The sequence below is a fragment of the Balaenoptera physalus genome (assembly GCF_965194825.1).
Source record: "Balaenoptera physalus genome assembly, chromosome: 13".
Taxonomy (NCBI): Eukaryota; Metazoa; Chordata; class Mammalia; order Artiodactyla; family Balaenopteridae; genus Balaenoptera; species Balaenoptera physalus.
Genome location: NC_138892.1, coordinates 52,857,340 through 52,871,930, shown reverse-complemented (window position 1 = coordinate 52,871,930; position 14,591 = coordinate 52,857,340). Strand labels below are relative to the sequence as shown.

The 14,591-nt window shown below is 46.0% G+C and overlaps 1 protein-coding gene across 1 annotated transcript in view; it reads left to right on the top strand.

Moving 5' to 3' along the window:
• The window catches only part of RASSF3 (Ras association domain family member 3), a 74,570-nt gene that overhangs the window by 51,136 nt on the left and 8,843 nt on the right, over positions 1–14,591 (top strand). Inside the window, exon 2 of the mRNA XM_082422921.1 lies at positions 13,454–13,561. Coding sequence (XP_082279047.1) covers positions 13,454–13,561 — 108 coding nt within the window. The remainder of the gene's footprint in view (positions 1–13,453; positions 13,562–14,591) is intronic.

Genomic DNA, 14,591 nt, shown 5'->3' with positions numbered 1-14,591 from the left:
GGCCTTGGGCTTCCTGTGCAAGCCTGGAGGAAAACGGAGCTGGAGGGTGTGTGAGCCCTCCCCTTGTGCAAGTGACAGAAACATTCCTGCACAACAAAGAAAATCTAAATTGCTTGTAAATTACCCCCACCCCCCCACCACTGCCAATTAATGGCAATTCAATTTCCAGGGCGACTAGAATATAGCTTTTATTTATAAATTAGTCGACTAATAGGGTAATGTTTAAAAAGCTACTTTTCCTTTTGTCAGTCCTTGGCCATAGCAGTCTTTTTTTTTTTTTTTTTAAATAACTAGGGAAGCCTTCTTTATTTTCCAGACCGCAGTGGCTTATTGTCACCTGGGAGATCTCTAGTTTGCTCTCTCTAGCAACTTCCATATGTTGACGTCTGTAAGTGCATTTGGCTGCCAACGTTAGCTTTGTCACGACGTTAGCTTTGTCACTTCGGTGCCTCTGTTCTCAGTGTCAGAGTTGTTTCTCTCAGGGTGGCTCGCCCGTCAGGGGCAGTCGGCACATCAAAGTGTGTTCAGTTACTCTGGCAGAGTGCTTTGCACTGCTTTTGTTTACTTTTGTTTCCAAGGCTGTTTTTTAATTTAATTTTTTTTTAAACATGAAAGTCTTTTTCTCCCACCCGCACTAGATTTTACTCCCCACTCCCTCCCCAGTTAACAGTCATACAGACCAGAGAAGTTTTTGAAAATTTTGTAAAAGTTTTTACAGAAAGAAAAAAAAAAAGCCTCAAATCTTACCAATCAGGCATAAACCCTCTTAACATTTTGGAATATTTCCTTCTAGTCTTCATGCACAGTTTGTTATACTGGATGTGCAGTTTCTCCTCTGATTTTTTTTTTTCCCCATTAGAATGTCTCCGTAGGCTTCATGTTAACAGCTCCTGTATGGTCCCTCTTAAGGTGTATGAAAGTATTTAGCCATTTCCTTAACGTTGGGCATATAGTTTGTGATTTTTAAACTAATTCTCTGTGGACCTGGCCAGTTTACCAATTCCCTAGTAAATTGCTAGTTGTGTTAGTACCTCACCCTCCAAAACTCAGGCTGAATCCTGTGTATCAAACACCTCAGCCTCAGGAAGCCAGTGATGCACAAAACTGAGGGTCTCCCCACGCACTTTCACTGCCTTTGTCCACGGTCCTTCTCTCCTCTTTCTCCTTTCTTGGCTGAATTGGCTTTGCATCAGACAGGCCTGCTGTGAACCTCAGCCCCTGCACTAACTGCGTGTTCTTGGGCCCATGAATTCTTCTAAACCTCCATTTTCCTATTTGCAAAATAGGGATAAGAGTGATTCCCCATCACAAGTTATTTTAAGAACTGTGAGTCAGGTGTGAAGGGTGTGGTGTGGTATCTGGACCTGGGGGATGCAGCTGCTTCCATCCTCCTGCTGCTCTGCCCCTTCCAGGGGTTTGGGTTGGCTAATTCTGCCCGTCCAGTTTTGGAAGAAGAACAGAAAGGAAAGGGAAGCAGAATGGGGGAGGTGTATTGAGAAGAGTGTAAAGTTCAAGTGTTTGTTTCGGCACCGCCTGAACCCTCCAGGGCAGGACATCTGGGCCCGGATTGAGCCCCCTGGCTGGGGTCAGTGAGGTGGGAGGGGTGGTCCAGGGGCGCTAGGCCCTTGGGCATTCACCTGGGGGGGGGGTAGTGTCTGCCTCCCTAGTCTCTCTTCTGGCCTGTCTGTGGGTGTCACCTGACTCACCCCAAGCCTCTGCCTCTGCCTCTCTGACGGAAGACTCCGCCGAAAGTCTTCTCCTGAAGTCTTCCGTGTTTCTCACCCCATCCACAGCGAAGCAGGAGGGCAAGAAGGGATTTCTGTAGAAAAGAGCATCTTTAGCAGTTACTTGTGTGAGGCTCTTCAAGGCACTAATCCCCCTGATTTCTGTATGAATTGCTCTAACTTATCTTTTAATTACTCCAGAGTCCTGTCACCTCCTTGGTAGGAAGGAGGAAGGTGATTCCTCAGATAAAACCCACACCCGGGACAGCTGAGGTAGCGCTGAATCTGTAAACGTTCTTCGTGTGCCCATTTTCTGCGCAGATCATTATCCTTCTGAGAGTGGAGCACATCATGTATTGCCTATGAAGAATACATGGATACAGAAGAATGAGTCCTCGTACACTTGGTACTTCAGCCATGCCTTTTAAGGGCTATGAACAGACTTAATCAGCAGAGCCATCTTGAGTGCAGTGGAGTGCGGGGGTGGGGGGGGGAGGAGAATTCAGGACGAGGCTGTGGATTGAATTAATGGGAGCAAGAGTGATATAAAGCAGCTTAACTCCTCATGGGTCCCTTCAGACTTTCACCTTTGTCTATTAAAAAAGAAGTTCATGGTCTGGACACGTGGCTTGGAAGGACTGCCGATTCTCTCCCTACTCCTGTGGTGCTATCTCGGCACCTCAGTTGGTATGAGAGCGAGCTGTACAGATGTGTTTGGACTAGTGCATTAGTAGGGCTGCACTGAGTAAGAATTGAGGATTTACAAATCCAGGCCTTAGAGGAGCTGGATGTGATTGTCTCCCTGGACATTGTCAACCTGAACAAGTTGTTGTCATGTACGTTTTTAAACTCTGTGTCACCTGAAAATGGAGAATCTAAGTTGCTTTTAAATCTCCTTTTATTCTGTGGTGGCAACTTTTTAAAAAAAAATTAATTAATTTATTTTATTTATTTATTTTTGGCTGCGTTGGGTCTTTGTCGCTGCGCGCGGGCTTTCTCCAGTTGCGGCGAGCAGGGCCTACTCTTTGTCGCGGTGCGCGGGCTTCTCACTGTGGTGGCTTCTCTTGTTATGGGCCACGGGCTCTAGACACGCGGGCTTCGGTAGTTGTGGCACGCGGGCCCAGTAGTTGTGGCTCGCGGGCTCTAGAGCGCAGGCTCAGTAGTTGTGGCTCACGGGCTCAGTTGCTCCGCGGCATGTTGGATCTTCCTGGACCAGGGCTCGAACCTGTGTCCCCTGCATTGGCAGGCGGATGCTTAACCACTGCGCCACCAGGGAAGTCCTGTGGTGGCAACTTAAGACTCCGTATTATAATTGGCAAGGAAGAAGACACCAAGCTTGCTTCTGATAGCTTTTCTTGGAGTGCTGGTCTACAGACATGTCTTACTTGCTTGAGGCTCTCCGTCCTCTGTTCAGATTCGGTTGCAGCTGGCAGGGGGATGACTCCGTTGGTCTGCAAGCCTCTGCCCTTCATTCTTGGATCCCTGCTGTCGTGGAGCTGGAACCTGCTGAGTTTCCCAGATGGGCTCCACCCGCCTCCTCCCTGGCTGCTGCAGTGTTCCTTCATGCTTCCTGTCTGGCTTCCTTCCAGACGAGCCTGCTCACTTCCTTTCTCTGGAACCTCCCCTTCCATATTGCCAAGGTTTCACCAGGGATGTGGTGGTCACCAGACCTCACCTCCAAACCCTGACCTTTGAAAGAGCCTCTCTCGTCCCTGGGGTGACCTGAATTAGGGAGCTGTGGCTCGTAATTGCAGCCAAAGGAAATGGACGGCTGCTGGGTGACCCGTAGAGCCTTGAGCAGTGACAGGTCTTAATCTAAAATTTAGGGCGGGCGTTACGTCACCGCTCGCCATGGTAGTGCCAGTCTCCCTTCCCTCCTGGTTTCTCAGCCATCTCTCTTTTTTTTTTTTTTTTAATTAATTAATTAATTTATTTATTTTTGGCTGTGTTGGGTCTTCGTTTCTGTGCGAGGGCTTTCTCTAGTCACGGCGAGTGGGGGCCACTCTTCATCGCAGTGCGCGGGCCTCTCACTGTCGCGGCCTCTCTTGTCGTGGAGCGCAGGCTCCAGACGCGCAGGCTCAGTAGTTGTGGCTCACGGGCCCAGTTGCTCCGCGGCATGTGGGATCTTCTCAGACCAGGGCTCGAACCCATGTCCCCTGCATTGGCAGGCAGATTCTCAACCACTGCGCCACCAGGGAAGTCCTCAGCCATCTCTTATATGTATTTTTCCCATTAATTTTCCTGCTGCCCAGTGGGCTTCGTTAAGTACTTGATTAGGGTGGTGGTGTAGATGGTACAGAATCTTAGAAAACGTACTGCTAAAAGGGACCATAATCCAATGCTCTCTTAATAATCAAGGAAACTGAGTTTTTGAGGCCATGCCTTCCTTTGGAAACCTGAGTCTCTTCTTACCGAGATCTCAGAGATGGGGGCCGGGGCAGGGGCAGGAGTGCTGGCTCACCTCAGGCCACGTTCTTTTTCTAATTATCGAGCTGGATTTGGATGTGCTTGGCTCTGAGGCCTTTCATAATCTTTCCTTTCTTTGTTGCCTAGAATTTAAAGAAACTTAAGCCAGTTGTGAAATGTATCACCTTTCAGAAATGAATAGCATCTGAATTGACTCCCTTTGAAAACATGTCAAACTGGGATTTTTAAATCCGGGTGTAATCTGGTATGCCTTGAGGTTGGGACCTCCAGCTGGGGCACGCTGGGGAGACTGGTCCACCTCCAAGTTTGTTTTCTGGCTCCAAACAAATGAGTGGCTGTTTGACGATTGGCACGCGACCCGGTTTTAAAAGTACAACCATATAGGGTATGGCAGACTGGTAACCGGGGGGGTTTACAAAGTGAGGTCATGGAAGGCCCAGATGAAACGCTTTTAATGTGTATCACAACTGCAATTAATCTTATTAACATGCTGGGCCTGGGCCTGCTCTCCTGCCCTGGGTGTGCAGGGGTATTCGAGGGGCATGCTTTGAAGGACTCTCTTCTTTGATGGTGCAGATGGATAGCAGAAGCGTATCAGACTTTGTATCTGGTACCATAAAGGCCTTTTGTGTGCCCATGCAGACGCATTCAGTTTTGAGAAGCAAACAAAACGATGCAGATCGATAAGATGTACAAAAGAGGATGGGTTTTAAATGCAGTCCTGTAGCTGTGGGCTCTGGGACCAGACAGAATCAGGTGAAAAGGGGATGGAGCTCCCTCCTAGGTGCCCAGCATCCAGCTCGTTCCAGTTCTGGGAGTGAAAGATTTAAAAACATGACTTGTTGGGAGGCAAGAGCAAACACAGGAAACCAGCAAACCGTAGAAGGTGCTGCGATGCTAAGTCTGAATTGATGGGGTAGTGCAGGGGTTCCTGAGGCTGCTGTGGTTAGGATGGCTTCCTGGGTGGGGTGGCCTTGTGACCCTTGGGAGAGTCACAAGGTGAGGGGGGCCGGTGAGGGGGACAGCACATGGTACTCTCGGGGGGAGAGATAAGTGGGCCGAGTGGTAGGGTGGTGCAGTGGTAGGGGTAAGGCTGGAAGAATTTAAAGGCAGTAGATGGCACACTTTGATCTTTCCATCTCTCTCTTTCACAAGTGCGTGTAAGAGAAGGCTAGTACAGTATTGCGTCCTTATAAGGCTGCTGCCCAGTTGTTTTTGCGGCCCATTTTTTTTTTTTAGAAGTCCTCTAAAATACCCATCTAGACTCCCTTCTGCCGTTCTCTTTGTTATTGTTTAACAAGTAGCCTTGCAGACAAAGAGGTTGTTTAAAATTGTTGGGTTCAACAGATGTGGTTTGGGTATGCTAATATAGTCTAATAAATACAGAGTCTACTCACTAAGTGAATGATGGATGAGAAAAGAAATATCTGTACCTGTATAATGTACCCATTTGCTCATAATTAATTAATGTCACACTTAAAACATTATTAAAGGTCTGTTCTCTTCAGGTTTCCTTGCTGTGTGCACCCTGTGCGGGTTTCTCACCTGCAGGACTTCTCAGAGCCTTTAGCATTCTAAAGTGCATTGGGAATCAGTGCAGTGGGGGGTAGTGGAGGAGGAGGCGGGCAGCCCTTTCTGTCCACAGGACATCTTGGAGGATTAGCGGTCCATGGGGCACCCTGCTGTTTCACAGTGCTGTGTGCATTGCCCTTGCCCTCTTAGCTGCCCTCCATTTGTCCATTTACTTTTCCTACCCCAAGATAACAGTGATGCATATCTTGAACCAGGGAGGGTGAGGGGGTGTTACCTCCCTCCCTTCCTTTTTCTTTGCTATTGGAGCAGCAAACATCTTAGATGGCTGCATAGAAGAGTTGCCTACAAGCTAAATTTGGGCAAGATGAGTCCCCGAATCCTCATATAAATGGGAATAGAGTCCTAGCTCTATATCCTGCCATTAAAAAAAAAAGAAAAAAAAAATCTTCCCGTGTGGCAGGGGGAACAACCTGAGAGCGGCCAGGATGAATCAGCCCGCCGTGGCCGGACACCAAGATAAGCGTGACTCTAGGCGTGGCACTCACTCGTCCTGCGACCAACCCTGGTGCGGTGAGAACATGGCAGCAAGCTGTTCTTTTAAGGTCGAGAACAGCAACCCCCAACACCCCAGAAACAAGTGTTCTGGTTCTTTCCTTCAGGAATAGACTCTTCCTTGCTCTAGGACAGTTGTCTTTTTACTGTCACATATTATTTTACTTTGCTTTCTTGTGGCTTTTCCTCCCTAGTTGTTCATTTACACCTGTGCACATTACAGGACAGCTTCACGCTGTCCACTGGAGTCCCACAAGCTGCACGGGGCTATGCACACTTAAATTATTTAAAATGAAATAAAATTTAAAACTCAGTTCCTCATTTCAAATGTTCAGATACCATGTGTGGCTGGTTCTTTTTTGGACAAGGTAGATATAGAATGTTTCCGTCATTGCAGATAATGCTGGTGGATGGCACTGATGTATATCAGCCATGCCGATTCTCGTCTGGGAAGACTTTTCTGGGTCCCCTCAGCACCTCTGGCTACTTTTTTAAAAGTTGTTTTTGTTGTTGTTTTGTTCTGTTTTAGCATTTTAATGTGCTTCCGATTTTTTTTTGGCTGCACCTTGCGGCATGTGGAACTTCCTGGACCCAGGGATCGACGCTACGCCCCCTGTAGTGGAAGCATGGAGTCTTTTAACCACTGGACCACCAAGGAAGTCCACCTCTGCCTACTTTAACATCTTAGGGGTTGTGGTACCGCAAGTGAGGAATGTCTGACAGACATCAACTGTAAATACGAAGCTGTCCCCCGTGGCCTTTCTTGGCACACATTCATCAGGGTTGAGCAAGACATGCTCCCAGCCTAAAAGACCCTCTTGGGGCTTTGCAAGCTTAGCTCTGTGTGACAGCCCTTCCTGTATTCATCACCGGGTTTCCACTTTGCACACCTAAAGGACATCTCAGGACAGTGTTTTCCTGCTAATCACACTTTAAAATCTAGTTCAGGAGCATCTAACCTGACTTGTTGAAAGTTTCTTTTGAGCCCCCCAGACGGCTTGCTCACTAGCTCCTGAAAATCACTGCTGCATACTGTGCTTATGTGCAAACCTGCTTTGATTTGCTTGTAGGTCCCTCCCTGATTGCAGTAGAAGGATCTCTCCCAGAGGAGATTTTTCTGTTTTGTTTAGGTACACGATACTTGGTTTGATGTCTTTTGTTGGAACAGAGCCTGGAAGAAAGACATGTGAAGGAGTCATTACCTAGACTCCATTCTGTTTGAGCTATCCCTGAATTCCATTTGCAGCAGGGCTGACTGGTCCAGGGAAGTGTGGTCTTAAGGATGAGAGGTGCTTGGTGTTTTATTCCGTACACAGTAAAAGGCTGGCATTTGTTCTATCTGTAATTGCACTGGGTACCCCAGTCTATTTGGGACATGAGTAGGTGACTGCCTGTTTCTCCAACTGGAGAGAAGATGAAAAGTAGGAATTCATGAGTTTGGAATGGAGCCTCACTTAGAGAAGACACCTGTTGACTTGGTAAGTTTACCCTTCACTGACACAGGCTGGACCCCAAACCTGGCCAGGAGTCAGAGCTGCTCCCCATGAGAGCGGCAGGACCACCAGTGGGGAGGTGATGACACTCTTATTGTCTGTCATGCTCCTGTCACGGGCACAGTGCATATATTGTCCTCCACTCAATCAGGAAATCTATGCTATTTGCATTTTTTAAAAAGGGTCGGTAGTTTTATTTTTTAAAGAGGTCTATGATGCAAACAAAACAACCCCACACATGCCAGGGGGTGGGGCAGAGAGTAAGACAAACTTGACGAGACTGTGAGCCAAGAAAAGGCAGAAAGGCAGGGACCACAGTGGTCTCTCCCGGCTTTAAGTGCTTGGTACAGAGATGGGCACCAGTAGGCAGGCAATAAATAGTTGTTGATAATAAATGAGTTGTATTATATTTTCATAACAGTTCTATAAAGTCCATATTGCTTTTCACATTCTAAAGAGATAAGAAAACTGAGACTCAGAGAGGTTAAATAACTTGCCTATGGTCACACAGCCAGAACGTGGCAGAGCTGTGATTCAGACCTACGTGTGCCTAAGCCGTAGACCACACACCTTCACCAGGCTCAAACAGAGGGAGCGGTAGGGCCATATTCACTTTCTCGCTCTCCCTCTTTCTCTCGCACATAGTTACTCTCAGATGCTTTATATTTGTTAGGTTTATTTTTATTGTTGTATTTTTAACTTAAATTATTTTATGCTGCATTTATATAGTCCTGTCAATTATATCTCAATAAAACTGGAAGGAAAAAACTTTAATTTTGATATTATTTCAAAATTACAGAAAAGTTAGCAAGAAGGGTATGAACAGTGTCCAGACCCTTTGTCCAAGTTTGTAGGGGTCTGTATATTCTTGGACAATCTTGATTTGCGATCCTCTCTTGCCTAGGGCGGGGCCACACTGCCTGGGATTCCTATGTGTCTGCGAGGTAGGGCGTGTCCTTTATGAGAGGTCACCGGTGTAAAAACAGTGATGTGACCCCACCCAGGAACTGAGGCAAACCCGAGAGCAGCCGTCCAGGGCTTGCTTGCTAGATGTAAACATGAGAAGAGTCTAGGGTTTATAATTTTGCGTGGAAGAACTCTCCCTCTGAGAAACTGGAGGGTTTGGGGAATGTAAAAGAAAAGTGGCTTATAAAAAAGATGACTTGTAACTTCCCAAACAGACACTCTCAGGCGTGGCATCATACCCTCCTCGGCTGCCAAGAACAATAATGGATGCGTTCACAGACTCACGCGCCCATGCCATTTCCTCTCCTCGCCATACAATTAAAGATGAACGTCTGTGCTCCGCTGTCTCTGTTCCATGCCCACCACACGGGGTTTTTTTTTTAACCCTCTGCTTCTTGATTTCACTTCTGTACGCATTGTACCTACTTCCTCCCTTCTGGGTTCCATCCTGCGAAGATAGCAGTATTCCCAAAGGTACTGTGTTTGGAGGACAGGCGGGGTTCTTCCCTGTGTGAGAGGAAGAGGTGGGGGGTCTCTTTTAAAGGGGCAAACAATCCGGACGTTTTCCGGATCAGGAGACTTTCTCCAGTTCTGACACTAAAAGAAACCAGTGTCCTCCGCTCCAGGGCCTGAGCTTGCGACTCCTGTGCCTTTTTCCCTCTGCTGCCAGACTCCTTCACTCGGAGGAACTGTGCTTAGTTACCTTGGAGGCCTTTTTTCTTTGACATTCTACACTTATACTCCACCTGTGCTGGACAGGAAGTGCCGTGAGGGCGGAGGTGCCGTCTGACGTACCCACGCAGAGCAAGGCCTGGCCCACAGCTTCTGCTCAGCAAATATTTGCTGAATGAATAGGCCTTGATCTGTGGCCTTGGTGTACAGTTGCTGCCTCACTTGACTTAAATATACAAGATCACAGTGACTTCCCTGGTGGTCCAGTGGTTAAGAGTCTGCCCTCCCACTGTAAGGGGGCACGGGTTCGATCCCTGGTCGGGGAACTAAGATCCCACAAGCTGCGGGGAGTGGTGAAAACAAACAAAAACAAGATCACAGAAGAGAGTGTAGATCTTAGAAGTTCTCATCACAAAAAAAAAAATTATGTATGGTGATGAGTGTTAACTTACTGTGGTGATCATTTTTATATACATATAAAATTACGCTGTACACCTGAAACAAATACAATGTTATATGTTAATTATATCTCAATTGAAAAAAGAAGACAACTAATTTCTTATCAGAAATAATGCGAGCAACTCTTTTCCTGTTATTATGACTCAAGGCCAAAAAAAAAAATACAGTGGTGATTGTTTTCTAATGTATAAGAATATTGAATCATTATGTTGTATACCTGAAACTAATATAATATTGTAAGTCAATTATACTTCGATGAAAAAAAATACAGGATCATAGCCCTTTAGGTTTTAGCTGCTTCTCTGGGATTTGCTTTGCAGTTGATCTCACTTTTAATAGTGAGATTTTAGCTTTGGAAGGGATCTTTGGGTCCACCTGTTTTCTGTCGTTGCTTCCTACAGTTTCCTGGGTTTTTAATCTCTGATGAAGGCAACAGAGTGGTTATACAAGCATGTCTCAGTTATCTGTATTTGGATGACCCAGAGCAAGTTTCTCTTCCCAGACTGGCTTGCTCCTTTGACTTTGCTCAAGCTTCTGGGAAGGATGACTTGAGGAGGCCTCAGGATGGACGCTAAGTCCAGTAGCATCAGCAAAACCTGTGATTAAGAACTCACCAAAATGGGGCAGTTCCCTGGTGGTCTCCTGGTTAGGATTTGGCGCTTTCACCGCTGTGGCCCGGGTTCAGTCCCTGGTTGGGAAACTGAGATCCTGAAAGCCTCGTGGCGTGGCCAAAAGAAAAAAAGAAGAGGCAAATAAATTGAACAGACATTTAAAAACAAAAAACTGACCAAGATAACTTGACCACCCTGCCCTTTGCTCTTAATCACTCCCATCACCCCTTCTCTGTCTCTTCATTCTTAGACTTCTTCCTTCTTCTTTAAGTAGTAAGCCCCTAAGGTGTATCTATGCTACAATATTCATGTAATTTACTGTTTTGTATATTTTTAATGGTGAGCCTTTGGCTTCCTCGATTCCTTGAGTGGAGCCATCTTGTCCCATTGGTCACACCGGGGAAGCAAATCTCTGCAAGCAGGAAGCACCTTGGAGATGTCTACTCCAGTCCCTTTATTTGATAGGAAACGAGGGAGCAGATGCAGACAGGTTAGTAGCCCAGGGCACAGGATTAGTCAGTGACAGACCCGGACTAGGCCCAGGTCTGGCTGGAATGCGGCACTTTCCCAGCACCATTTGCCCTGCCATCATCACATCCCACCCCCATGAAATGGAAAATCTCTTATTGTATACTTTTTTTTGGTCTTAAAAATTTTTTTTTGTTTTATAATTATTTTCTTTTTTTATTGAAATGTAGTTGATTTAATGTTTCAGGTGTACAGCAAAGTAATTCGGTTTTATATATATCTATATCTATAGATACATCTATAGATATATATATATATATTTTAAAATTTATTTTCCTTTTTTTTGGCTGCATAGGGTCTTAGTTGCGGGACATGGGATCTTTTTTTTTTTTTTTTTTTGACACAGGATCTTTGTTGAGGCTTGTGGGATCTTTTCGTTACAGCGCGTGATCTGCTTGGGCTTCTCTCTAGTTGTGGCGTGTGGGTTTTCTCTGGTTGTGGTGCACAGGCTCCAGGGTGCGTGGACGCTGTGGGTTGCAGCATGCGGGCTCTCTCATTGAGGCGTGTGGGCTTAGTTACCCCGCGACATGTGGGATCTTAGTTCCCCGACCCGGGATCGAACCCATGTCCCCTGCATTGGAAGGCGGATTCTTTACCGCTGGACCGCCAGGGAAGTCCCCAGATACATATATTCTTTTTCAGATTCTTTTCCATTATAAATTGTTAGAAGATATTGAATATGGGTCCTTATACTATACTGTAGGTCCTTGTTGTTTGTCTATTTTATATATAGTAGTGTGTATCTATTAATCCCAAATCCCTAATTTATCCCTCCCCCCTCTTACTGTGTAGTTTTTAGGATATGCTTTGAAGAGTCTTCGGACAGTTCATAGTGAAAAATGAACGTTGAAACAGAGACTGGCTCATTTTCTACTTTAGCTATGGCCTGTAGCTGCCTAATTGTGGATTGGAAGGGGCAGGGCCAGCAGAGAAATGTGAGAGACACGTTGGGAATAGTCATTGAAGCTTCTGAAAAGTTACTTTAATCTACGGCGTTTTCTCCCCCTAACCACTGACGCCAAAAATAAGACTGCGTTGGGGTTTTACACTGGTAGATAGAATGCTCCCAAGGGACTTGGAGGCTTGCTCCTGAAGCTGGGCCATGACCATGCCGTCCCCCCAACACTGACCCCTCAGCCCACACTAGGACAGGGCTGGCATCGAAAAGTTACTGAGATGACTTGTAGTCGGCACACCCCTCTCGGCGTCTCCAATGCAGGAACTTGAGACCTGAATGGATTTTATACCCTTAAAGCTCTCCTGCAGTTTCTGTCGTGGCCGTTCCGTGTGTATCTGTCACAGTAGCTCACGGTGCGTAGGTGGGAGCAAACACCTGCTTCGATAACCTCCAGCTGTGAGGTTGGGGTGATTATCTGGCTGGAAAAGAGGTACCTTTTTAAAGGTTTTATTTTGGGGGAGAAATCATCCGATCTTATTGTTCTTCCTCTCTGTCCCGAAGATTGTTAGGACCCTTCGTCTTTTTTGAGTTGCTTCTCAGGTTTGAATCTGATTATGCAGGCTTTCTTTACGTTTTCAGACACCCACACGGGAATGGTGGGGATCTATTCGATTTAGTGGAAACAACATAGAGGACCTGGATTAAAATTGAGCTTGGTCTCTTAACCAGTTGGGTTGTCCCCGGCAAGCCACTTGACCTCTGTGAGTCTCAGTGTCCCTGTCTGTAACAAGGGGATGGTAATTAGTGAGGATTAAATGGGGATCCCGTATGGAAGTACTTGGAGTTACTGAGGGTTGGTGGGCTTTGGAATCAGGTTTTTCAGGTAAGCTCCAGCACTTCTGCAGAGCAGTTAAGTTTTTATTAGTAGGTTGATTTACTTCTTAGAACTTGATCTCATCCAGAAACCAGAGTAAAAATGCCGACTTGGTTAAGTTGTTGGGAGAAGTAAATGCAATACAAGTCAGGTGCCTGGTATACCGGGCTTCGTGGGGCCAACATATTCTGGAGTGTGGCCATCAGTGATTGCATATTAGCCGTCGCATGATGTCATGCCCTGGTTGAGCTCTTTAGACAAAAACAGTTAGTGAATGTTTCACAGTGATGAGAGGATTTAACTAAAATCTTCCCCTCCAGGGTGTGGGGAGGCAAGGGTGGGGTGAGACTGGGAGGGGACAGGGGTTGAGAGTGGGTGGGTCCAGGAAGTCTGGTTACTTGTATCTTGGCATGAGGATTTGTTTGGAAGATTAAATGACCTTCTTGGTAGTTGTATAGAGAATTTGACAGGTCAGTGATTAGTGCCAGTTTAACACTTATTAACTACCATACTTTTTGCTGATAAAGATGGTAAAGCTATAAAGATCATAAAGTTCATAGGATTTGTGTGTGTGTGTGTGTGTGTGTGTGTGTGTGTGTGTGTCTCAAGGTAAAGTGCTCCGTAGTTGTTGTTATATGGAATGTGAAAAGAATCCTGGCTTATCTGCATTTTCTTCTGTGATTGCTCATGTGTGACTTGGCTTATTTTTCTTCTAGGATGTGGAGAAAGATAAGGAAACCCACAATTACCTCAGCAAAGAGGAAATCAAAGAGAAAGTTCATAAATACAACTTAGCAGTCACCGACAAGTTGAAGATGACTTTCGTGAGCATCCATACTAATAATACTGTTTAGGTTGACACGCGTTGCAAGACAGCTATAAGTTGTTGCTACTACAGTCTGCATGTTTTACAATCTCTGAATCATACTCGCAGAAGCTTAATGGTCAAGGTATACAGGACCGGAGAACGGGATATTTCTGCATCTTTCAAATGAAAGCTGTATTTTGAAGTAGCTTTATCTCAAAATCAATCAGCCCTTCCTAAAATTTTATTTTCAAACATGTTATGACCCCCAAAGGATTTTTAACGCTGAGTGTAATCCCTTGCCTGTTTAACACACGGGCAGTAACTCAGATTCTAATAAGGCCTTAGATAAGTTTTATCTTGTGTAAATAAATTTGGAAGTGTCAGGAAAAGGATCTTGTGCCCGTGGATTGGGATCTGACTGAGCTCGGATTTTTCTCAGCTGGAGAAAAATGTGTAAGATGGAGTATGTAATACTCAGCTTTCTATATTGTTGTCTCAGGCTCCTGCAGCTTTGTGCTGATGCTGTTAGAAGCTCGGTGGGGAGCAAGGGTGTAGGAGGGAGAAGCACAGGCTTAGAGACAAAGAAAGGGGAGCCCAAGGCAGAGCCAGATGCACATTCCTCTAACTGGTCTGGCCTCGCCCATCCACTTGATGACTTTCCTCGAGGCACCTGCCATCCCTCGGTGCCAATGTCCAGGGCCCTTGGACCCCTGCCTGGCAGTCTATTGACTGTGAACTGACAGAGTTCAGCAAAGGACAGGGCGACCGGTTAGAACAGGCCCTACTGAATTCTGTGACCCTTGGGGAGGAGCTTTTAAATATAAACCCGTGTGATAAAGGATCCCTCCCCAGGGGGACGCCACCAAAAAGGGGAGACAGCGGATGATCTCAAGATTATTCCTCATTATTCCAGCAGTCATACTTCTCCTTCTTCAAACACGGTTTTTATCAACGCAGAAAAATTCCACATCCCTCCTCTTCCCCTTGGAGATTAAAACAGATGCAAGTTTCCATGTCGTTTCAAAGATTAAAAAAAATGTGAAGTG